Source organism: Perognathus longimembris, chromosome 28, assembly GCF_023159225.1.
Source record: "Perognathus longimembris pacificus isolate PPM17 chromosome 28, ASM2315922v1, whole genome shotgun sequence".
Taxonomy (NCBI): Eukaryota; Metazoa; Chordata; class Mammalia; order Rodentia; family Heteromyidae; genus Perognathus; species Perognathus longimembris.
Window position 1 is genome coordinate 272,609 of NC_063188.1, and position 25,625 is coordinate 298,233.

The 25,625-nt window shown below is 37.5% G+C and overlaps 1 protein-coding gene and 1 non-coding gene across 4 annotated transcripts; one reads left to right on the forward strand and one right to left on the reverse strand.

The window, feature by feature from the left end:
- Nucleotides 1–16: 16 nt before the first annotated feature.
- On the reverse strand, nucleotides 17–25,125 carry LOC125343694 (phosphatidylinositol-binding clathrin assembly protein-like). 3 transcript variants are annotated; one of them, XM_048336209.1, is made up of 14 exons: nucleotides 24,619–25,125; nucleotides 21,687–21,762; nucleotides 20,646–20,748; nucleotides 20,418–20,511; nucleotides 20,193–20,304; nucleotides 18,917–19,023; nucleotides 17,752–17,793; nucleotides 11,493–11,572; nucleotides 11,238–11,314; nucleotides 8,862–8,945; nucleotides 8,275–8,305; nucleotides 3,674–3,791; nucleotides 1,653–1,760; nucleotides 17–638 (listed from the first exon to the last, which is right to left on the reverse strand). In XM_048336209.1, exons 1-14 carry the CDS (start codon nucleotides 24,730–24,732, stop codon nucleotides 624–626), a joined length of 1,161 nt encoding a protein of 386 aa, XP_048192166.1. In that variant the 5' UTR covers nucleotides 24,733–25,125; the 3' UTR covers nucleotides 17–623. The 3 variants fall into 3 exon arrangements, with proteins under 3 accessions (XP_048192166.1, XP_048192165.1, XP_048192167.1); XM_048336208.1 differs by lacking the exon at nucleotides 17–638 and having other exon boundaries at nucleotides 1,512–1,760; XM_048336210.1 differs by lacking the exons at nucleotides 17–638; nucleotides 24,619–25,125 and adding an exon at nucleotides 24,014–24,053 and having other exon boundaries at nucleotides 1,512–1,760.
- Nucleotides 8,405–8,511, forward strand: LOC125344467. Its single transcript, XR_007209564.1, has one exon. It is a non-coding gene; the product is annotated as a U6 spliceosomal RNA (small nuclear RNA).
- Nucleotides 25,126–25,625: the final 500 nt, after the last annotated feature.

The window sequence follows — 25,625 nt, forward strand, 5'->3', positions numbered from 1 at the left end:
TCAGGGAAGTCTCTTGCCCCTTGAAAGGGAACTTGTTTTTTGTCTGTTTCCAGTAGAGCAACCAAACTGTTGTAATAACTACCCAGCCCTGTTCACCAACTTTTCTCAACCTCAGCCGCCAAATTTTCAAAACATTCAAAATCATAAGAAATCTGCCCAAGCAAAAGAATTCCCCTAATTATGATTCTCCGCTACAACCCTTTAAAAGCAAATTGCAAGTCTGACACTGATGATTTACACCTATAATCCTAATTCAGGACGTGGAAATCTGAACATCCTGTCCAAAGCCAGCCTAGGCAGGAAAGTCCCTGAGACCCTTTTCACCAATTAACCACCAAAAAGCCAGAACTGTAGGCATAAATCAAATGATACAGTACAAAGTGAAAAGGGATGAAAGCCCTGAGTTTAAGCCTAGTAGCTACACACACACACACACACACACACACACACACACACACACACACAAAAGAGTACCCATAGCTTCCAAATTTTTCAACTTCAACAACAGGATGGAATGCCAAAGTGACTATTTTATTTTGAAACTGTGGATGGTTCAGTTCAGCATGCAGGAAGATCACCAATTTTTTCCACCTCTGAATCTGAATCCTTTTGCTTTTGTACCTCTACTCGGACTGCATCTGAGTGAAAAAAAGATAGTTATGTAAATCTTTAATCACTTCTACATATTATCTTTGTGGTTATAAAATAAATTATGAATGTTTTCATAAAGAACTCTGGTCATTTTTTCTCAGTATCTAATATCTGAACACTTAGTCCTTCTAAAACAGATTTCAGAAACCTGAGAGCCCAACATATCAACTGAAGGAAACAGTATTCTAAGGCAAGGAATATTTCCAGTAATGCTAAATTTCCATCCATTATTCATTAACTACTTGAAAGCACCATCATCCAGTATTTACTGACCAGAAACTTTCCATCCCTGAATGTATTATTCCCTCCCTTGAGTGTCTATTTTGTTCTATGCTTATCTCTGTAATTTATTGTTGATATATGTTTATCTGGAGCATCTATTCCCCATTCTTGACTGGCTGTGTACTTTAAATTTTACCATTCGAACTGAGGTACCAGTTTCCTGGGGAGTGTTCCCTGCAATGTCCAGATTGGATTACTCACTTTACACTAATTAATTAAGAGTTATGCAGTGAATAGATGAATGAATAAAAAGGACTGTTGAACCCAGTTGACATTTAGCAATACAATGTTTTAGAGGTCTCTACAGGTTTACATAGAGTTCTGTGCCAGTCCTTGGGCTTGAACTCAGGGCCTGGGTACTGTTCCTGAGCTTCTTTTGCCCAAGGCTAGCACTCTACCTCTTGACACACACCACCACTTCCTGCTTTTTCTGAGTGTTTATTAGAGATAAGAGTCTCATGGACTTTCCTGCTCAAGCAGGCTTCAAACCACAGTCCTCAAATTTCAGCTTCATGAGTAGCTACAATTACAGGCATGAGCCAGCAGTGTCTGGCTTGTGTCTTTTTATGATGCAGAAAATCCTAGAATTAATTTTCTTCTATGAAAGACCAGCATTTTACAAAAGATGTATATGTTCTAAAACTTCATTATAACATTGGGTCCTCTTTTCAAGGACTTCTGTTATCTATCAAGGCCCTAAGCAATAAAAGATCACGTACCTGAGGTCCTGGGGAGGAGATGGAAAGACTGCTGGAATTTAAGCCTTGTTGGATATAAACCATGGCTTGAGATGCCATTAGGGAAGGAGAGCCCATGGGAGTTTGAACCTATGAATTTAAATTTTAAAAAAAGTAAAAATTTAATTAGTTTTTAATTGCTTTGCTAACATAATCATACTAAGAGGACATGTTTCCTCTGTAGAGTGAATAATACATTTAATGATCAAGGATGAACTAACTACAAACCTTCAGGCCTTCCTGAAGGTTTTCATGCCAGGCTTTTCCTGGCTTTTCATGCCAGGCCCTGGTGGTTCACACCTGCGATCCTAGCTACTCAGGTAGAAGGGAAGTGATACCAGAAAGAAACTTAGGTTATCAGGAATGCAGGAAAAACAACAGTTATAGGCTATTCCTATACTCAAGGTCTCTAAAAACTTTCTTTGCTCTAATTTGCTACTGTTTTAATCATGTTTTATATTTTTTTAATTTTCAAAACACATTTGACTCCAATAATTTAAAATAAATGGTATAGACCTGTGCAAATTTCATACAAAAGCTCTGAAAAACAAGTTTATATTCCTATGTTTGTGATAAACCCTTATGGGGGTTTCTGAACTATTAGGCCATAATCATTATTTAGCTTACTAACTTTGAAAATATTTATTTGTGACCATGTTTGCATTTTATATTAACATATCAATTAATATGTGCTTTCCATTCTACCTAGGGTAAAATATATTTTCTAAATTGTTTTATTCTAAAATATAAACATTATGCCGTTTGTCAACTGGTGGCTCTCAATTTGCCTCAGCTCCTTTTATCTTATCCTCAACTATTTTTGGAAACAAACTAATATACCATTTAAATTCTCTTACCTTGAGTATGTCTAATTTTCAATGCCTTTAATGGCATGTCTATCTATGTACAGCTCCATGAAAAGAGAGCCAAGTTCCTATTTGATTCAATATCTTTACCATTCAGTACAGTGCCTGAATGTAACTGATATTCAATAAATATAGAGTAAATTAGAAGATTTTGTGATGATGGCTTAAACTTGAATTTTCACATTATAGTTCATAAACTATTTTAATAAGTTTTCAACAAATATTAGTGTAATACATTAAAACTGATTAAAGTCTGGGGGTATGGACTCGTGCATATAATCCTAGGTGCTTAGGAAGCAAAGATCATGAGAATGGCACTTAGAGGCCAGCCTAGGCAATTAGTGAGGTCCTCCATCTTAATCAGCAAGTCATGTGTGGTGGTGTGTGTCTGTGAACCTATCTATATTGGAGGACTGTGGTTTAAAGCTGGCCTGCAGTCAAAAACACGTTATTCTACTTGAAAAATACCCAAAACAAAATATAAACAAAAAACAACAAAAAAAGGAGAGACTGGGAGTGTAGCTCAAATGTTAGAGCATCTACCTAGCAAGTGTGAGGCCCTAAGTTCAAACCCTAGTTCCACAAAAAAATCAAATAGGTTTATTTATTTATTTGTTTTGAGGTTGATAACGGGTCTTGAATTCACATGACTTCACTTGGCTTTTTCACTCAAAGCTGTGCTCTACCACTTGAGCCACACCTCCACTTTCTCCTTTTTTAAAAAATTTGCTTTGTTTTTGTTGGCAGTCCTGGGGCTTGAACTCAGGGCCTGAGCACTGTCCCTGGCTTCTTTTTGCTCAAGGCTAGCACTCTACCTCTTGAGCCACTGCGCCACTTCTGGCTTTTTCTATATGTGGTGCTGGGGAATCAAACCTAGGGCTTCACGTATATGAGGCAAGCACTCTTGTCACTAGGCCATATTCCCAGCCCCTGAACTGCAATTCTTACCTCCTGAGTAGCTAGGATTATAGACAAGAGCTACCTGGCCTTGTTTATTTTAACAACTCTAGTTTTACCACTAGGCCATATTCCCAGCCCCTCTACTTTCTCCTTTTGTAAAACAAATATCTACATTAAATTCCCATATCACATTTATAAAAAAAAACAATGAAAGCAATTGTACAGCACAGGTTTTACCATGCTAGGAGCAGAAATGGAATCCCAGATGTTTGATGTGCTTGTGCAGGTGTTTAACTGCCAGTTCATTCCATTATTCATTTCCTTCTCTGAAGCCTGATGCTGAGTCATGTCACTTCTAACAGAAAAGGAAAATAGTTTTAATAAATGATGTTGGGGAAATTAGATATTCAAATACAAAAAAATTAAATTAGACCTGGCTCTTACACCATATATAAAAATCTACTCCAAATGATTTGGACTTAAATGTAAGACTTAGTACTATAAAACTACTACTGGGTCAGGCACTAGTGGCTCACACCTGTAGTCCTAGATACTCGGGAGCCTGAATATGAGCAGCATGGTCCAAAGCCAGCCCAGGCAGGAAAACCTGTGAGACTCTTACTTTCAACTACCAAAAAAACTGGAAGTAGAGCTGTAGCCCAAGTGGTAGAGCACAAGCCTTGAACACAAAAGCTCAGGGACAGCACACAGGTCCTACGTTCAAGCCCCAGGACCAGCATATAGACACACTGCACAGTATCTGCATCAGTATTTGATTCAGGTACCCTGGATATTTTCTTTATGTCTGTCTGAATTAGGGAATGAATTAGGGAAAGGAAGGGGAACATCAAAATGGTGAGACAAATGGTAAAAGTCAAAGCAATGCAACAGCAATACTTATAAGACAATATGTTGTAAATTAAGGGGGGGGAATTGAGAGGAGAAAAATGAGGGAGGGGATAACAAGTTGGACAAGAAATGTACTCACTACCTAATGTAACTGTAACCCCTCTGTACCTCACCTTGACAATAAAAAACATGAGTAGCTATAAAAAAAAAACAACTGCATGTATTTTGGATCTTAAATGTTCCCTCAAAGGATACTTTTGGGTGATAGTGCATTTCGGGATTGGGGATAGATTATATAGGAGTATGAAGTAAACTGAAAAAAAATATACAAGCTAGTGCTTTGTCATAGCAGTTTCAAGAAATCAAAGCAAATTTAAGTATTCCTGTATTGAAAATAACCTATGGTTCCATATTCTGTATCCCTAGAAGTAGGTTAACTGTTTTAAAATTGCTATAACTTCACACATCTTTTTTAAATCTGCCTTACAAAACTTGACTTTGGGGCTGGGAATGTGGCTTAGTGGTACACTGCTTGCCTAGCATGCATGAAGCCCTGGGTTTGATTCCTCAGTACCACTTAAACAGAAAAAGCCAGAAGTGGCGCTGTGGCTCAAGTGGCAGAGTGCTAGCCTTGAGCAAAAAAGCTCAGGGACAGTGCACAGGCCCAGAGTTCAAGCCCCAGGACTGGCAAAAAAAATTGTTTGACTTGAATGTTAATACTGTGAGAATTTTTTCTTTGATGTGATTGTATTTCCTATTTCTTGTTCACATAAGATTTCAATAAGGGGCTCGGAATATGGCCTAGTGGCAAGAGTGCTTGCCTCCTACACATGAAGGTCTCGGTTCGATTCGCCAGCACCACAATATATGGAAAACGGCCAGAAGTGGCACTGTGGCTCAAGTGGCAGAGTGCTAGCCTTGAGCGGGAAGAAGCCAGGGACAGTGCTCAGGCCCTGAGTCCAAGCCCCAGGACTGGCCAAAAAAAAAAAAAAAGATTTCAATAAAACAGTATATTTATTCAAGGCAAAACCCTTAGTGCTATAGTAAGTTAGTTTGAATGATGGAGATTCATTGGAGATCATTTCTAAATAAGATAAAATATTGAAATATTAAATGTTTAACATTTAAGTTTTCTTTTCTTTCTTATTGCAGAGAAAGTGAAATACTTAGGTCTATTGGTCCAGACCTGTGACATGACACATTGACAACTTGTATGGTAGAAATGTATGAAAAAGCACATGTATTTAGAAACCATGAAATGGTAATCATTGGTAGTATGTTAGTATATGACAATCCACAACTGCTTCATTTTCAGTAGGTTGTAATGTGAATAACATTTAAAGTTCTAATTAATATATGTATCAAATACCTGAGGAAATCAATTTAAAGGGAGGAAAGGTTTATTTGCACACTTACAGCATAAGTCCTGGATTGCTTGGACTGAGGTATAAGTTTTATCTGTGAGAAATCCTTTCCCTTTACATATGGCAAAGCAATCATGATGGAGACCAGAGCAAATGGTGGAAGCAAAGCTGTTCACCTAATCAGGAAGCAGAGAGAGAAAAAGAGGGAAGAGGAGGAGTAGAAAGTAGGGTAGGAAATGAGTAAGAAGAGGGAGAGGAAGAGACTGGAGACAAAATATACTTTAAGGGCTCACTGGCAGGGACCTACTCCCTCCAACTAGGCTTCATATCCTAGAGTTTGTAACACCCATTAAGTTATGAATCCATAAATAGATGGATCCAAATGCATAAAGTCAGAGCCCTCAGGATTCATTCACCTCCGAAGGCCCCAACTCTGAACATTACTACACTTGGGACCAAGCAACACATGAACTTTGGGGGAACCTTCCAAACTTCCAATTTTATCATCTAAATATTTTTGGTAATTACTTATTTTTCCACTTAATTGTATTTTGTTTTTATTTCTTAATTATTCTCTAAGGTTTTTGAAGTCAAAGTTATAAACAAAATTACATGTAAAAGACAAAACTACATAAAAAAGACAAAAATAGAGAAAACATTTTTTCACATTAGTAAGTCTAAATAAGTTAACTAAGATATTAAAACCTGCAAATGTTCAATAAATAAGTAGAATTCTACTTAACATTTAATTTTAATTGTCTTAAGATAAAAATGAAATTCATTTAAAATTTCCATCTTTTTATACAATGAAATAATTAAAGCTACAAATTGTCCTCTAAATTTAGCTCTCATAGTACTCCAATCAGCTTTGGTACAATGCTCTCTTTTTCATTACCTTTGGATAGTCAATAATTTGCCTTTTGATTTCCTACTCAGCAAAAAAAATTTTAATTTTTTTAGTTCTAAGTGGTTAATATTTTCATGGGCAACTTCTTTTTTTCTACTTTTTAATTTTTTTATTATAATTATAAAGGTGATTTACAGAGGGGTTACAGTACATAAATCAGGTAATGAGTGCATTTCTTCTTGGAAAAATGTCACCCTCTTTCCTTTGCTCTCTCCCAGTTTTTCAGTTTTTCCCTACTGTCCCCACCTACAAGTTGTATAGTTTGTTTTCCACAGCGTCTAGTAAGTACCACTGCTGCATTTGTTCACCCTGTGTCCCTCCATTTCTGTGAATAGGGAACTTCTATTGAATATAATATCACTGAATTATGAGAGAAAGCAACCTTAAAATTATTTAAAAATTTGTTAAAGTTTCCTTTGTGGTCACATATTGCTTTGAAGAAAGTGAACATTCTATGTATATATGCTCAACTTTATTACTATTTATTACGCATTATTTGAATTCCTGTCCTTATTTGTTTTTATCAGTTAGATCTATCCAAAAATAAAAGAAGCAATTTGAAATAATTCATTATAATTATACTTTTTCTTGTTTCCATATTATCATTTCTAATAACTTTTGCCTTATGTATTAAGCTTAGACAATGTAGTATTCATATTTTTTGTTTGGTTTTGTTTTTTTGCCAGTCCTGGGGCTTGAACTCAGGGCCTGAGCACTGTCCCTGGCTTCTCTTTGCTCAAGGCTAGCACTCTGCCACTTGAGCCACAGCGCCGCTTCTGGCCTTTTCTATATATGTGGTGCTGGGGGATTGAACCCAGGGCTTCATGTATATACCAGGCGAGCACTTTACCACTAGGCCATATTCCCAGCCCTAGTATTCATATTTTTATATCTTCATAAATAGTACCTTTTATTGCTATATGATATTCCTTCTTATCTGTTTTAGTCTTTTTATCCTTTCTTTGGCCTTAAATTCTAGATTATTCATTTTTTATTATTATTACTACTATCATTTCTGCCTTACTTTGCTTCCATTTTTCATTATTTGTGGCTGAAGTTTTCTTACTGAAATAACATTGATTATCTTACTCAGGAGTTACAGCTAGTAATTTTATTGTCTGCTTCAAAATAAGCATCATTCACTTAATATGGTATATATTACAAAGTAAGGAAAGAACCAAGAATACAAAGAACTATGAAGAATGCCAATTTTTAAAAACATGCCCCCCCAAAAAGACCCTTTATATGAACCCAGAGGAGATTAACCCCGGGTAGAAACCACGTAATATAGTATATTTTAACAAAAAGTTTTACTTTAAGGAGACAGTATGTAATTCTCCATTTTAAGTAAAAATCCACTTATTATAATTTTGTTTTTTTGTTTTTTGTTTTTTTTTTGCCAGTCCTGGGGCTTGAACTCAGGGCCTGAGCACTGTCCCTGGCTTCTCTTTGCTCAAGGCTAGCACTCTGCCACTTGAGCCACAGCGCCGCTTCTGGCCTTTTCTATATATGTGGTGCTGGGGGATTGAACCCAGGGCTTCATGTATATACCAGGCGAGCACTTTACCACTAGGCCATATTCCCAGCCCCTTATTATAATTTTATAACAAGTAATTACCATATCTAATTTTAAATTATGTTCTAATTGTGACTCTTATGAATCCCTTCCTCTGATATATATCTGGTAACTTAAGTAAAAAAAAATAAAAATAACTTACTCATTGACAGGGCTTTCTCCAAAGTTAAGATCTGTTTCAAAAAAAAAAACACAAAGTTTGCATTATTTTTATGTAAATAGTATTTTCTTTCAAATATGTCTAAAGATTACTTATAAAAATAGATGATTACGTGCTCGCTTCGGCAGCACATATACTAAAATTGGAACGATACAGAGAAGATTAGCATGGCCCCTGCGCAAGGATGACAGGCAAATTCGTGAAGCGTTCCATATTTTTTTCTTGTATCACCTTCCTGTGGTTGTACCTACACTATCTCTGTAATCTTATCTGAGTATATTGGAAACCGTGTTTACTGGTATTGGAAGTAGGAAATTCAAAGGGAATACCAAATTTGAGAAACAGGGTAAAAAAAGAGAAACAACTACAAAAGCAATACTTGCAAAACTGTTTGGTGTAAGTGAACTGAACACCTGGGGGGGGGAGGAAAAGGGGGAGGAGGGAGGGAGGTATGAGGGACAAGGTAACAAACAGTACAAGAAATGTATCCAATGCCTAACGTATGAAACTGTAAACTCTCTGTACATCAGTTTGATAATAAAAATTTGAAAAAAAAAATAGATGATTACTTTCTGCAAGGCCAGCAAGTGAGTCATCCAAGTTTCTTACTCTGCTTGTTTCACCTTGCTGTCTGTCTCCAACAGATTTGTGAGCTTATGAAAATAATATCACATAGCCATGTAGGAGAAATAATCTGAAAATAGAGAATTAAATGAAAACATAAACCAAATCCAGATAAATACCTACCCATTGCAAATTAACATGAGTTCAAATGATTAGATAAAAGAGTATAGATAAAAGAATATTAAGTTAGTCATTCAGTTTTTTTTTTTTTTTTTGCCAGTCCTGGGCCTTGGACTCAGGGCCTGAGCACTGTCCCTGGCTTCTTCTCGCTCAAGGCTAGCACTCTGCCGCTTGAGCCACAGCACCACTTCTGGCGGTTTTCTGTATATGTGGTGCTGGGGAATCGAACCTAGGGCCTCGTGTATCCGAGGCAGGCACTCTTGCACTAGGCCATATCCCCAGCCCAGTCATTCAGTTTTAATTGAGCACTTTTCATGTGTCAACACTGTACAAGGTACTAAAATTTCAGCACTTGTTGACATGGCAAGAAGCAAAAAATGTATTTTTAAAAATCTGTGTCTTTCTGTGTTTATATCCTATTGGAGACAGCAAATTACCAAGAAAAATAAGTTTTAGAATATATTTACAATATGTTATTCCTGTTATTTAACTAAGATTACAGAGATTACCATCATGCTCAATTTTTTTTTGAGATCTCATACTCTTTTTCCTAGGCTACCTATACCATGATCCTCCCAAACTCTGCCTCCCAAGAGCTGAGCTTACAAGTGTGAGCTACCATGCTTGTTTTGATGAGTGTGTGTATGTGTGTGTGTGTGTGTGTGTAGACAAGGTAACTAGCACAGTGTAAGCCCAAGCTTGCTTTAATTTCACTATGCAAGTCATGCTAGCTTGGAATTTGTGACCTTTCTAAGTTTCCTGAGTGCTGGAATTATAGACATGTAACACCATGTTGTTTAATTTCAATGAAATTTTCACCACTGTTAAATAAAATAATATTCACTGCCAATTTTAACAGCTGTTTATACCAAGAAAGGTATTTTAATGATTAGAATATAGTTTTTCAAAAAATGATATTCTTGAAATACATTGTTTCAAAAATATTTTTTGAAATTTGAATCCCAAACCATAGATTCAAAAAAGTGACAGTGATCTTTTTTTTAGAGAAATTAAGCAAATGTCTTTGCTATACATATGGCTTTACTCAAAAGATATACATTCATCGTAGTTTTGGTCAGACTCACCCATTAAAAATGTAGAACACATCCATTGAAATATATGCAAAGGAAAATAAGAACAAAATACAGTTAAAGTACATACAGTTAAAGTCTCAACATTAAATTAGGAACAAATTTTAATTTGAATATATAAAAATCATGAAATTATATCTCATTAGTACATAGATCTGTCTAGCAATAACTCAAGAATCATCTAACATGAGACACAGAACAACACATTAAATAAAAACAAAATATGCCTGACTATGAGAAACCACATGCCAGGAAATGTAGAACAAACAGATCTCCAGATAAAAAGAATACTGATTTCTGAGGTTTGTCCATTTCTTTTTCTTTTTTTTTTTCTTTGATGGTTGTAGAGTTTGAACTCAGGACCTGGGAGCTGTGCTCAAGGCAAACACTCTACCACTTTAAGCCATGGGACCACTTCTGGTTTTCTGGTGATTAATTGGAGATGAGAGTCTCACAAAATTTCCTGCCCTGGCTGGCTTTGAACTATGATCCTCAGATTTCAGCCTCCTTAGTAGCTAGGATTACAGGTGTGAGCCACCAGCACTCAGCCAGGGTTTGACCATTTCTATACTACAAATGCTACTATCAAAGTCAATTTCAACCTACCAACATATCAATCACCAAGCAAAATTCTTTAAAAAGTACTGGCTCTTGTAAGCTTGTATGAACTAAACTAACCTTAAGGTACTACAAAATATTTCTACCTCAAACACTCCAAAATGTCACCCTGTATGCATGTGAATGTTTTCTTCATAAAAGTTACAGATTAACAGGTATGAAATTCATGTATGGCATACAGTGAAGACTTTCCCTCTATCTCTTTTATGAACAGCCAGATATTTCTGGCAGGCAGCTCATTTTAACTCATTCTTATATATCTCTCTAGAAGTGTGTGTGTGTGTGTATGTTTCTATTTGAAAAAACAAAGATGGTAGTAGACTAATTTGTACACCTTGCTCATCTGTCACTGAACAATACATATACAAAACCAAGCACTTCCTAGTATGAATATATCCTTCAGGAAAAGATAGATTTAAAAGTGGAAGAAGTAAATATTCTAATCCTATCTTCAGTGATCACTGATGTAATTTTGAAATAATGTCATATTACCTGAAAACAAAGCTCTGCTTGCTGAAATTTGCACAACTGGACTCTTTGGGATGAGTGGGATAAATGTATGCTGGAGACTAAAGAGATCACAAGAAAGATGAGGTACAACAGGAGGTAAGTAGAAACACATATATCCTCCTATAACCATCCCCAAGAGAATAGGCAAGCAAAGCCCTTTACTTAAGCAATCTTGTAAGATTAAACATTTAAGCCGAGGGGGAAAAATTACCTCTATTGAGACACTTATTAACTTACCTATAAGGAGATAACATGTCTTTTTTGTCTTCCAAAGAAGCTAAATGCTGTTTTAGTGCTTCAATTAAACTGTGAGGTGCCTAAAAAGTTATTTATAAAATAGTTAATCTTTGATAGATTTAAAAATTCATAATCCCTTATATTTTTTTTTTTGGCCAGTCTTGGGCCTTGGACTCAGGGCCTGAGCACTGTCCCTGGCTTCTTCCCGCTCAAGGCTAGCACTCTACCACTTGAGCCACAGCGCCACTTCTGGCCGTATTCTGTATATGTGGTGCTGGGGAATCGAACCTAGGGCCTCGTGTATCTGAGGCAGGCACTCTTGCCACTAGGCTATATCCCCAGCCCCCCTTATATTATTATAAATATTTTTGAATGAAAATTAAGACATTTCTATAACAAATGTATTAGAGCTAAATTTGCTACATTCACATGTTATTTACAATACTATACAGAACACCTGTAATAAAATGTTCCTCTTCAATTGCTAATGACCTAATAAATCTATTGGATAAAAAAGAAAAAAGTAATATTTCACAATGTTGGCTAGAAATATTTCTTGTCTGATTTGCTTTCAGACAATTAACTACAAAGTATAAATGTGCAATAATACTGCCATGAGAGCTTAGCAGACATAATTGGGGAAGGCTTGCTTTAGAAATACTGAAAATGGGCTGGGAATGTGGCTTAGTGGTAGAGTGCTTGCCTCACATACATGAAGCCCGGGGTTCCTCAGCACCACAAACACAGAGAAAGCCGGAAGTGGTGCTGTGGCTCAAGTGATAGAGTGCTAGCCTTGAGCAAAAAGAAGCCAGGACAGTGCTCAGGCCCTGAGTCCAAGCCCCAGGACTGGCAAAAAACAAAACAAGCCAAAAAAAAAAAAAAAGAAATACTGAAAATGGAAATGTACCAAATGCTTTGTATGGAGAAGGTGGCTACAAGGCTATAATAAGGCTACCTCTGTGAGGTACAGTCACCCTCCATGCACCAAACCATAAAGATGCTGTGCTAAGTGAGGGAAATACATGTAAACACACACTAGGACCAAACTGGCCAGCAATCCCTGGGTTTGTGTCCCTGGACAACTAGTGTGGCCCAGAGTCATTGTGTTTGAACTGTTCTAGAGGGGAATAGGCAGAGCAGACCCTGGAACACACATTTGTGGTAGTTCTGTACAACAGGAACTTAAGGAAACAGTGGAAAGGAGAGCAACAGACACACAGACATACCACATGGCCAACTTTCAAAGAAGGATCTGGGCTCCCAGACATGTCAAAGTTAAGGCAGAAAGTATTAGCTGAGGGAATGAGGCCAATTTCCTCCTTAGAGGTGTAATATCCAGAAGGGATTTCTCAAATGGTGAGCGGTTTAGCCTTAATTTACAAAAAAAGCAAACACTGTTGGAAACAATTCACCATCACAGAAGGAATGCCTACCCCTTCCTATCTATCCCTTGGGATCTAGCCAAGGGACAAAAGCTCCTTCAAATGGCATTGCTTTGGCAGACCTTGCTTAAGGAGACCAAGGGGGGCATTGTGGAGCTAGCTTCATTCTCACCTTTCCATTCCCTCACATTGCCCTGCATTCATTCCACTTTAGAGTTTCAAGGACAGCCATAGGCCAAGAGAAAGTGACTGCTTACTGGCTGAGGGCAGAGGCCAGTGTACTGATAGAGAAGCTCTTCTGGTAACTATGGCTGATTTACAGATGAATGTACGGAGGATCTACATAAACACTGCACGAACACAAGAGTCTCACCAAAAGACCCCTTCCTGCCTCCACGACTTCCTCCAGGGAAGCAAGGGAAATACCAGAGTACTACACTACAACAGACACTTAGCCATGCTTCTCTAGTACTTGGTCCATCTTCTGGAACTCAGGAGCTTGAGATTATGTCTTTTATCTTCTTCTGTACTAATGAAAACATTCTCATTTATCTGCTACCCCATACTGGGGCATCTGCTTGCTCCTTCAGGAAGGCATGTGCTATTTGACTCAACAGTGTACCACTCTTGGGGTTTAATATCTATGTACAAATCCCAATGTTAGAGAGAACACATTTTCTGCTTTCAAAGATTGTTGAGCCACCAGACAGAAACTGCATCGTTGGTGGTCACCGAACAATGTTCATTTACATCTATATCCATTCCCTATTCCTGTTTGCCATCCTCTTATTTGTGGCCACTACTTCTACTTGTGTTCTGGATTCTATAACCTCCCTTTTCCTAAGGGACCACACTCAATCTTTTACCACTTTTCCTCCTACACCAACACCTTCCCTCCTCACAGACTTTTCTCATACCCCAAACTGCCACCTGAATCAGACACTGAGCATTCCACATGTGCTGTCTCCAGCAGCTTTTCAGTCTTCCAGTCATAAGCAAGAAAGGCCTTGTTATATAGGATGGGAGCATCTGAAGGGGAGAATGTGAAAGTCCTGAGTCTCCGGATCCCCCAGAAATCTTAGCTATTCCCCTAGTTGGAAAAGATATATGGGATTCTACACAACAAACAACATGCCTCATCAAGATCGGCCCCACCTTTTCTCCTGGTCTCTAGACTTATAATTACAGTCAACTCATCGTAATTATCAGCTAGGATTGGAGTTCTGTTATTTATGCCTATAATCCTAGGCCAGTCTAAGCTACAGAGTGAGGTTCCTCACAACCCAGGAAACTTAGCAAAAACTAAGACTGCTTGCCTACCATGCATGAGTCCTTGTTTCAAAGATCAGCTGGTGTCCTGTCTTTCCTAAGCAAAGAAACAGCCTCCCAGTAGGACAGCAGAAATTAGTGACAATTTTAAGACAAAAAGGATACAGGGGAAACGGTCCCCATCCCCATCAAACCCACTCACGTCGAGTTTCTGGGGAAGGAAAAGTCTGAGCTCATTTGATCCTTTCAATACTGTTAAAGGATAAACAATAGCATCATATGCTTTTGTAGTTGTAAAAATGAGGAACAGAGATGACATGATCCTATACCTAAAGAACCCCATAGACTCTACCCCCAAACTACTAGAGCTGATCCAAAACTTTGGCAAAGTGGCAGGATATAAAATAAATCCTCAAAAATCAACGGCATTTCTCTATGCTAACGACCCGAGAAGACTGAGGCTGATATCAGGAAAGCAACTCCTTTTGCAATAGCCCCCCCAAACATAAAATACCTAGGAATAACCTTAACCAAAGAAGTGAAAGACCTCTTTGAGGAGAACTTTAAAAGCTTGAAAAATGAAATTACGTCAGAACTAAGCAAATGGAAAAACCTCCCATGCTCCTGGATTGGGAGGATTAAAATAATCAAAATGGCAATATTGCCAAAGGCTATCTACAAATTCAATGCAATACCCATTAGTATCCCAACACCATTCTTTAATGAAATAGAGGAAGCAATCCAGAAATTCATATGGAACAATAAAAGACCTAGAATAGCAAAAACAATCCTAAACAGAAAGAACAGTGCTGGAGGAATTACAATACCCAACTTCAAGCTGTATTATAAAGCTATAGTAATAAAAACATCTTGGTATTGGCACCGGAACAGTCCTGAAGACCAATGGAACAGAATGAAGACCCACAAATGAACCCACAGAACTACGCCTACTTAATCTTTGATAAAGGAGCTAAAACAATAGTTTGGAAGAAAGATAGCCTCTTTAACAAATGGTGCTGGCAAAACTGGTTCAACACATGCAACAAACTAAAACTAGATCCTTATATATCACCCTGCACCAAATTCAATTCCAAATGGATTAAAGATCTCGAAATCAAAACAGACACTCTGAAAACACTAAAGGAAGGAGTAGGAGAAACACTTGGGCTCCTTGGCGCAGGACGGAACTTCCTTAACAAAGACCCAGAAAGGCTACAAATCAAAGAATGGTTGGACAAATGGGACTGCGTCAAACTGCAGAGCTTCTGCAGGGCAAAGGACATAGCTCACAAGATAAACAGAAAGCCCACAGACTGGGAGAAGATCTTTACCAGCCATTCAACGGACAAAGGCCTCATCTCTAAAATATATGCAGAACTAAAAAAATTACCTTCTTCCAAAACAAAACCACAAAGAACCAATAGCCCCCTAATCAAGTGGGCTAAAGACTTACAAAGAGACTTCCCTGATGAGGAAATGAGAATGGCCAAGTGACATATGAAAAAGTGCTCTACATCATTGGCCATAAAAGAAATGCAAATCAAAACAACATTGAGATTCCATCTCACCCCAGTAAGAATGTCATATATCAAGAAAACTAACAATAACAATTTTTGGAGGGAATGTGGCCATAAGGGAACCCTACTTCATTGTTGGTGGGAATGTAAACTGGTTCAGCCACTCTGGCAAGCAGTATGGAGATTCCTCAGAAGGCTAAATATAGAACTCCCCTATGACCCAGCAGCCCCACTTTTGGGTATTTATCCAAAAGACCACAAACAAAATCAGTAATGCCACCAGCACAACAATGTTCATCGCAGCACAATTTGTCATAGCTAGAATCTGGAACCAACCCAGATGCCCCTCCGTAGACGAATGGATCAGGAAAATGTGGTACATATACACAATGGAATTTTATGCCTCTATCAGAAAGAATGACCTTGTTCCATTTGTAAGGAAATGGAAAGACTTGGAAAAAATTATACTAAGTGAAGTGAGCCAGACCCAAAGAAACATGGACTCTGTGGTCTCCTTTATTGGGAATAATTAGTACAGGTTTAGGCAAGTCATAGCAGAGCACCACAAGGCCCAATAGCTATACCCTTAGGAACACATAAGATGATGCTAAGTGAAATGAACTCCATGTTATGGAAACGATTGTTATATCACAGTTGTAACTACTTTCAACGTCCCATGTATATCTGTAGCTTCTATTATTGCTGATGTTCTTGTATCACCTTCCTGTGGTTGTACCTACACTATCTCTGTAATCTTATCTGAGTATATTGGAAACCGTGTATACTGGTATTAGAAGTAGGAAATTGAAAGGGAATACCAAAATTGAGAGACACAGGGTCAAAAAAGACAAACAACTACAAAAGCAATACTTGCAAAACTGTTTGGTGTAAGTGAACTGAACACCTGGGGGGGGGGGGGGGAAGGGAAAGGGGGAGGAGGGCAGGGGGTATGAGGGACAAGGTAACAAACAGTACAAGAAATGTACCCAATGCTTAACGTATGAACCTGCAACATCTCTGTACGTCAGCTTGATAATAAAAATTTGAAAAAATAAAAAAATAAAATAAATTAAAAAAAAATGAGGAACAGAGTTGGTTGCCACTGGCTCACACTTGTAATCCTAGCTACACAAGAGGCTGAGATCTGAGGTCATGGTTTGAAGTTAGCCCAGGCAGAAAAGTCCTCAATATTCTTAAATCCAATTAACCAGCAAATGCCAGGGTGGAGTTGTGATTCAAGTGATAGAACACCAGCTTTGAGAAAAATAGCCAAGCAAAAGCACAAAGCCCTGAGTTCAAGCCCCATTATTAGTACAAAGAAAGGAAGAAAGAAGGAAGGAAGGAAAGAAGGAAGGAAGGAAGGAAGGGAGGGAGGGAGGGAGGGAGGGAGGGAGGGAGGGAGGGAGGGAAGGAGGGAGGGAGGGAGAGAAAGAATGAAAGAAAGAAAGACAAAGATTAAAAGGGGAACAGATAATGAAAATCAGTTGCTTGAAATCACACACCTAAAATGTGGATAAAACAGGCTGCATCTGGAGATCCCTACCTCTAGTGCAGTCCTGCATGTCAGTACTTTCTTGCTCAATAAAAGTTTTTCCGGGGCTGGGGATATAGCCTAGTGGCAAGAGTGCCTGCCTCGGATACACGAGGCCCTAGGTTCGATTACCACATATACAGAAAACGGCCAGAAGCGGCGCTGTGGCTCAAGAGGCAGAGTGCTAGCCTTGAGCGAGAAGAAGCCAGGGACAGTGCTCAGGCCCTGAGTCCAAGGCCCAGGACTGGCCAAAAAAAAATAATAATAAATAAATAAAAAAAAGTTTTTCCATTAAAAAAGCGGATAAAACAATCCTTAACCTAAGTTTATTATTCAAAATACTCTGCTGTTTCCACTGATGAGTTCTTTCCTTTTAAAACACGTGATACACTGTGTGTGTGAAAATATTGGTTATGGGAAAGGAAAAAGGTAGGCATGCAAGCATAAACAAAAGATGGAATCTCAGATGATGGTTAATATAGTAAACCTACAAATAGGCATACAAATATAACATACAATGGTAAACATACAAATGGGCAAAAAATACGTAAGACACCGACCTGAGTAAGATATGGGATGTTGCTCTGATGAATTCCAATCTCCTGAATTCACAAAAAATAGGTGAAAAATACAAATTGCAGCAGGTAATAGCAATTAAAATCGAGAGATCATTATACACAAAAGAGAAAGTATACCAATAACATAACATCTTCTTAGCCTCAGTCAAGGAAAAACATGTCAGGCAAAAATATACTTTGTACATTTGAGCACTATTTTTGATTTTCCACAGAACAGACTCTAAGACACTAGTCAAATATTAAGTCTTTGCTAATGTAGGAAGAGATAAATAAGCTGTATTTCAGCTACCATACAAATGTATACTATTTTTTTTTCTGTGTCGGTTGCGGGGCTTGAACTCAGGGCCTGGGCACTGACCCTAAGGTTTTGTTTTTGTTTGTTTGTTCGTTTTGCTCAAGGCCAGTGCTCTACCACTTGAGCAATAGCACTACTTCCAGTTTTCTGGTGGTTAATTGGAGATAAAGAGTCTCAATGGACTTTCCTACCTGGGCTGGCATCGAACTGAGATCATCAGATCTCAGCCTCCTGAGTAGCTAGGATTGTAGGTATGAGCCTCCAGCACCTGGCCACAAATCTGTACTAATTTTTACTATTTCAGGAGCTGGTCATTATTCATATTGTTGTTTTCCTGAGTGAAATGTGTTTATTATTCTCTTTGGATTTTGTAGGTTTCACTATTATTATCTAGGAGTGGTTCTTTTTATATTTATCATGTTTGTCCCTCTGAGAATCAGGAAAAAATATAAAGCTCACCTCAGGTATTTCTTTCTATCACTACCCGAAGACCTGTTGTAGCTATTGTTCACTTCTTGGAAAGACCATGTCATGTCTTGGTTTAATTTTAGAGTCATTCTGCTGGTCGGGTAATAAGCTCAATACTAAAATAATGCACAAAACAGCAAAAAAAATCATTTTGAAAGAAACTAGTTTCTGAGCTGGGAATATGGCCTAGTGCTAGAGTGCCTGCCTCTACATGAAGCCCTGGGTTCAATTCCTCAGCACCACATATATAGAAAAAGCCAGAAGGGGCCCTGTGGCTCAGGTGGCAGAGTGCTAGCCTTGAGCAAGAAGAAGCCAGGGACAGTGCTCAGGCCCTGAGTCCAAGGCCCAGGACTGGCAAAAAAAACCCAAAACTAGTTTCTATACCTCAGCAACCTTCAGGAACTGTGCCAATTTGGTTGTTCTTCCAAGGAACTTGATGTAAATATCCAAACTTTGATTGCATTGGTTCTTCCTCATGTCAAAATACTTGCCTAATAAATATGAAAAAAGTGCAAAAGTTATAACACTATTATTTGATCTTGATGGACATAGGCTTTAGTGTGTAGAAATATAGCACCCCCTGTTTCTTCACTGGTAATTCCACAGAAATATTCCTTAGTATTTACATAAAAATGGAAAATATGTGCCTAATTAAGCAAATAATTCTAACTAAAAAAGAGCTATAATATCTCATTACTAAAAATCTTTGTGATTCTGTGATCTTCAATTTTGAATCTATAGAAAATATGAATCTGAATGTAGAAATGAAAGATTTTTTACAAGCCGGGCACCAGTGGTTCACATCTATAATCCTAACTACTCAGGAGATTGAGATCTGTGGATCATGGTTCAAACTCAACCAGGGCAGAAAAGTCCCCATAAGACTATTACCTCCAATTAACCATCAGAAAACTGGAAGTGGTGCTGTGGCTCAAAGTGGTAGAGCACTAGCCTTGAGTGAAAATGGTCAGGGACAGTGCCCAGACCCAGAGTTCAAGCCCCCATGACTGACAAAAAAAGAAGAAAAAAAAAACGAAAGAAGAAAGGAAGGAAGGAAAGAAGGAAGGGAGGAAGGAAGGAAGGAAAAAAGGAAGGAAGGAAGGAAGGAAGGAAGGAAGGAAGGAAGGAAGGAAGGAAGGAAGGAAGGAAGGAAGGAAGGAAGGAAGGAAAGAAGGAAGGAAGATTTTGGGTTGGGAATGTGACTTAGTGGTAGAATGCATGCCTAGCATGCATGAAGCTCTGCGTTCAATTCTTCAGTGCCACTTACACAGAAAAAGCCAGAAGTAGTGCTGTGGCTCAAGTGGTAGCGTGCTAACCTCAGTTGACCAAAATAAGCTCAGGGACAGTGCCCAGGCCCTGAGGTCAAGCCCAGGACTGGAACAATTTTTTTTTTACAAATAAATTATTTTTACTCAAAATCCCCCCCCTCTTTTGCCAGTCCTGGGGCTTAAACTTGAGGCCTGAGCACTGTCCCTGGCTTTTTTTTGCTCAAGGCTAGCACTCTACCACTTGAGCCTCAGCACCACTTCTGGCTTTTTCTATATATGCTGAGGAATGGAACCCAGGGCTTCATGTACGCTAGGCAAGCACTCTACCACTAAGCCACATTCCCAGCCCTCAAGATCCTCTTTTTAAAAGTAATGTTTATGCTTTACATTACCAAGTAGATTAAGGATTCCTTCATTGTAGGCTGCAAAGAGGCGCAAACAATCTTTAAAGAGGAGCATAAAAGCAGCATGTACTATTCCATTAGTTATTTCATCAGGACTTGCCTGAAAATTTAAACAGTAAATCAATTACCACTAAGGTTAAAAATAACTCCTTCTCCTACGTGTAGTTAAATTATTTCATTTATTAAATATTTTAAGGTATTTATAAGACTTACATTAAAATGAAGAAGAGCATCAAACTGGTTTTGAATAACTGGAAGTATATTTAGCAGCTCTTTGGTATTCATAGTCCTCATCACCCCATCTATCCTATAAAAGGTAAAAGAAATTCATAAGCACCAGTCAGTAAGAGTTTGTGAAGCAGTATAACATGAGCATCTTGTAATAGAAATGTGTTTTTGACAAATTCAGTTTTTGCATACAAACCAATGCTATTTACTGACCCTCTCTTGGTTTTTGTGATGTCGTATGCAATCAGTCTATATACGAGTGACTTTTCATTCAAGTATCTGCTGTATCGTCTGATGAAGGTTGACATAGTTGGACCTAAAATTTAGATGTGTTGATTATTTCCAATTCAACCAATATTATTTACAATATGTTAAGAAATGCAAATTTTTTCAGTCCACAATCTCCTGTATACCTCAAAATCTCTAAAGCACAAACATTACAATTTCCTTAGTAATCACCTTGCTTGACATTCTGTTCAAGATAGTTTTTATTGCCTTAAAGCCTTGATATCACCATTTATCATGTAGTGAGAATACTACATTTCTGAACAGAGGAAGTAATTGAACTTTATCAGCTTCTTTGCTATTCCTATTTTAAATATTTAGCTTTTCCCTTGCTGTTCCCTATGTGCTCTCACCATCCCCTTTCCACCTTCTTTCCATTCAGCCAATTATGTGGGTGCTCACTTCACGGAGAAACCAGAGAGAAGACATGATATAACTTTAACTTTTCACTACTCAATCTTTGAATGTATCTTGACTTACTTATTCAGTTAATCCAGTCACTGAATAATTAATTACTAAGTGCCCACTCCAGGACAGGCCTTAGGTTATAAGTATTGTAAATTTAGTAGTAAACAAAATAAGAGAGCTATCCCTGCTCTTACAGAGTTTACATTCTAGTAAAGACTGATAGAAAATAACTCAAAATATATGGTGAGAAGTAGAAAGAAGATAATCTGGTAGAAAAATGACACACAGGATGTGGTACAAGTTTTGATAGGCTGAACAAGGTCTCATTGAGTAGGGGCATGTAGGTATCACTACTGTTTATGTATCTAAAACAGAATATCACATTATCCATAGTAAGCAATCAAATGTGTTGTATTAACAAATTTAGGTATTATTTACTTTCATAAGATGTACAACACACTATACCATTCATAATTTGAAAAGATTTCTTAGCTTCACATGTTTTTTGAGTGTTTTCCCACCTTGTCACATAGAAATATTTCCACCAAAGACTTAGCCTACCTTCTGGGACATTTTTATCCAGGAAGTTGTGTAAAGTAAACAAAGAATTTCGAGATGCAACGTGACGGATAAAACGCTGTCAAACAAATGCGTCATTATAAGATTAGTTATAAGTTATAAGATTAGTTTCTGCACACAAAAAGAGCTCATTAATGATTTTGACATTATAAACATACATGTAATATAATTCTATCAAGTTTCTATTTCAGGAGAATTAACTTGAACATGATTGTATATGATTTGCACTATTTCCTACTTATGTAAGTAATACTAATAGAGGTTATAATAATCATAATTATAAGTAATAATAGGGATTAAAAACATTCCCCAAGACTCTCTGTCTAGCCATTCCATACTTTTAATTTTTAAGTCATTTTAAAGTATGAGACAATCAAAAGAAAAAATGTTATATATCTAGGTTCTCACTATATAGAAATGACAATATCTAAGTTTTGACATATCTGCCTTGAGAATATTTTTATACTAAGAGGAATAAAGCATTACATTTAAGGTAAAATTACCTTTGGGGTCATCCCCAAGATCCATTTCTTTTCATTATCAAAAGTAACTGGCATTATAATTTTAACTTATTGTCTTTACAGTCTGTTTCTTTATAGTTTCACATCTATTTTTCCATAAAGAAATACATACTAATATGTGTGTGTATTTGTATGTGCTACTATATTTTAAGTGCCATTGTAATGAAGGAAACAAGTTGTTGAATGAAATCCAGCCTTGTTGGTATACACCTTGCTTAATACTAAAGGTGTACCAACGTTCTCCTCTGCAAAGTGATAAACTGCGGTAGCTGCTAATTCATATCCCATTCATAATATGTGAGCTCTCATTTCATTAAAAATCTTCTCAATTCCTTACACTATTGGAATATTTTAAATTTGGCCAATTTAAATTGGGCCAATATGCTCTCAGCCATTTGGTCTTTTTCATGAAATCTCTCTTCATTACTTTTAGCCATGTTTTGCCTTTTTCTTACAATTACGTGTTGTTATTATTAGTCTTTAGTTTGTAATATATGTAAATATGTTCTTTTAATTTTTAAAAAATATTTTATTGTTATTATAGAGGTGATGTACAGAGGGATTACAATTACGAGTCAGGTAATGAGCACATTTCCTTTGGTAGTGTCTTCTGTTCCCTCACTGTCTACCAGTACCTCCCCCCTGCCTCCACTCACGAGTTATATGGTTCATGTTCACCATTGTCCAGTGAGTTCCACTGCTGTACCTTTTCACCCCTTTTTCCTCAAGTTCTGTACCCCTCCAACCCTCCTGAAGATATACACTTGAATATACCATTCATAAGGTAAAGAAGATAGAATCATCAAAAAACAAAATTTAAAAATTTAAAGAAAAAAACAAAGAGAAGTGGCACTGTGGCTCAAGTGGTGGAGTGCTAGTCTTGAGATGAAGATCACAGGGACAGTGCCTAGACTCAGAATTCAAGCCCCATGCCTGACCGAAAAAAGAGAGGGCTGGGGATATGGCATAGTGGCAAGAGTACTTGCCTCAAATACATGAAGCCCTAGGTTCGATTCCCCAGCACCACACATATATATATAGAAATGGCCAGAAGTAGTGCTGTGGCTCAAGTGGCAGAGTGCTAGCCTTGAGCAAAAAGAAGCCAGGGACAGTGCTCAAGCCCTGAGTCTAAGGCCCAGGACTGGCAAAAAAAAAAAAAAAAAAAAAAAAAACAGAAAAAAAAAAAGCTAACACCAAGAAAAAAGAAAGAGAGGTCTCGTTTCCACATAATGGAGTTTATTTCAATATGCATACATACATATATGTATTATGTTGCTATGTAAAGGCATGTAGGCATTGTACCCTTGTATATCTCCCTTAAGAGTATCCCCTTTTGGTCTCATCGTATAGGATTCCTTTTAATTGTGTGTGTGTGTGTGTGTGTGTGTGTGTGTGTGTTCCAGTTCTGGGGCTTGAACTCAGAGCCTGGGCATTATCCCTGAGCTTCTTTTTGGTCAAGGCTAATGCTCTACCACTTGAGCCACAACTCCACTTACAGCTTTTGGTTGTTTATTGGAGATAAACCTAGGCTGCCTTTGAAACATGGAGCCTCAGATCTCAACCTCCTGAGTAGCTAGAATTATAGGCATGAGCCATTGGCGCCTGGTTGTCCTTTCAGTTTTATGGTATCATTCTTCTCTAATGATACAAAAATTTCCTTCAATTTTATATTTTATGCATGTGGAATTTATTTTTGGATATGAAGTAAAATACGGATCTTAGTCTACTTTATTTTTGTGCTAATAAACTTTAAATTGTTTCCCCCAGTTGGGCATGGGTGGCTCATACCTGTGATCCCTGCTACCCAGGAGGCTAAGATCTGGAGGATTGTGGTTTGAAGCCAGTCCAGGTAAGAAATGTTTTGCAGGACTCCATCTCCAAATAACCGGCCCAGGGTAGAGGAATGGCTCTAGTGATAGAGTGTCAGGAAAGCATGCAAATTAAGCAAGTAGAAAGCTCTTAGTGCTAGCCTCAGAACTCACAAAAATAAAGGTGCTTTTTTTCATGTTTTAGTCACAAAGCTCTCATATAAGAATTGTTCTATTTTTGATATCTCTACTATGTTCTGTTAAGATATATGTGAAATACAAACAGTAGATATGTGCAGATATGTGGAGGCTGACAGGTAATGATTGTGACAGACTTTAGAACGTTAAATATTAGGATTTTTTTGGATTTGATTTGGGTTTGCTGTTTTATATCCAGTGCATACTTTAGCATCAGGTAAATGGAATACTGATTCGTTAATAAAGGAGGGAAATAAAAGATGTTTTGATATATACCCCTTGTCATTAATGGAGAAAAAACTTTAAGAAATAAGTTTCACATTTGTACTTAGTTATTTGTACTTGAAGGAAGGCAATGATTGCTCTAGGTATATACACTGCACTTACCTCATTTCCATGAATCATGAGGTGATGTACTGTAATTAGTGCCTTGAATACCACTACCCAACTGCTGTTCCCAGTTTTCTCCAAAAGAACATTAAATGGACGTTCCACATTCATATTTGTTCCATTTATGTACTTTACTAGACCTAAAGTAGAAACAATGGTACTAAAATGCAAAAGATAACTTCCATTTTATTTCCCCATTAAAATATGCAATGATTATCTACTATCAATTCAAAGTTCTTTTTGCTTTCAAAATGAAGACTCCTGTTACAAAGTAAGGGAGTCTGCAGCACTCATTAATGGTACCAAGTTAGTAGGTAAACACAAGTATTTGACAAGCTAATGCTTCACAGCAGCAGGCTGACCCTAACTGAACATATACATTCATGTAGTACCATGTATGTCAGCTGCTGCATCATGTTTAAGGTTATGCAGAATAAAATTCTTTCCTTTCTATTAAGTTAGAAGTATGCAGCATTCTCCTTTCTGAAGTCTCCTGCTAGGTTTCCTTTTCCTCCATTATTTGAGGTTGTATGAGCCTTTGGAGGTACCAAGGTACAAAGCAAAGTACACCTTTTCCCTTTTCCTGTCTCTTTTACATAGTTAACTGTAGTTCACCTTGGGCCAGTTCTGGCACACATTATTTAACCATCCAGGGCTGGATAACATATATTTTTACAGAACTGATTATTACATGGTCTGCTCAGAAAAATGCTTAGCAAAGTTTGAAAATATATATAACTGAACTTATCTATTTAATGTAGTAAACAGTTGCAGCAACAGATTTCATGATGACAGGAAGATACAAGTTCAGAAGGCAAATATAGATGGAGTCATTGGATAGTTTAAAATAAAATATCAAAATAGGTGATCAGAGGGTGAGTCAACCCTAGGACATATAATATTATTTATAAGGTTACTATTTATTACGAGCTGAAACAATAGACAGTGGAGATAGTTGGAGGTCTACATTTGAAGCAACATTTTTTTTTTAACGTTCGAATTTT

What these genes read in the sequence shown, in the direction of transcription:
- LOC125343694 (XM_048336208.1), bottom strand. Translation starts at nt 24,732, where the DNA reads ATGAATGTGGAACGTCCATTTAATGTTCTTTTGGAGAAAACTGGGAAC. An exon ending in TCATGATTCATGGAAATGAG is followed by an intron (nt 21,763 to 24,618) that starts GTAAGTGCAGTG and finishes TTTGTTTGACAG; the next exon opens with CGTTTTATCCGTCACGTTGC. An exon ending in AGTTCCTGAAGGTTGCTGAG is followed by an intron (nt 17,794 to 18,916) that starts GTATAGAAACTA and finishes TTGTGAATTCAG; the next exon opens with GAGATTGGAATTCATCAGAG.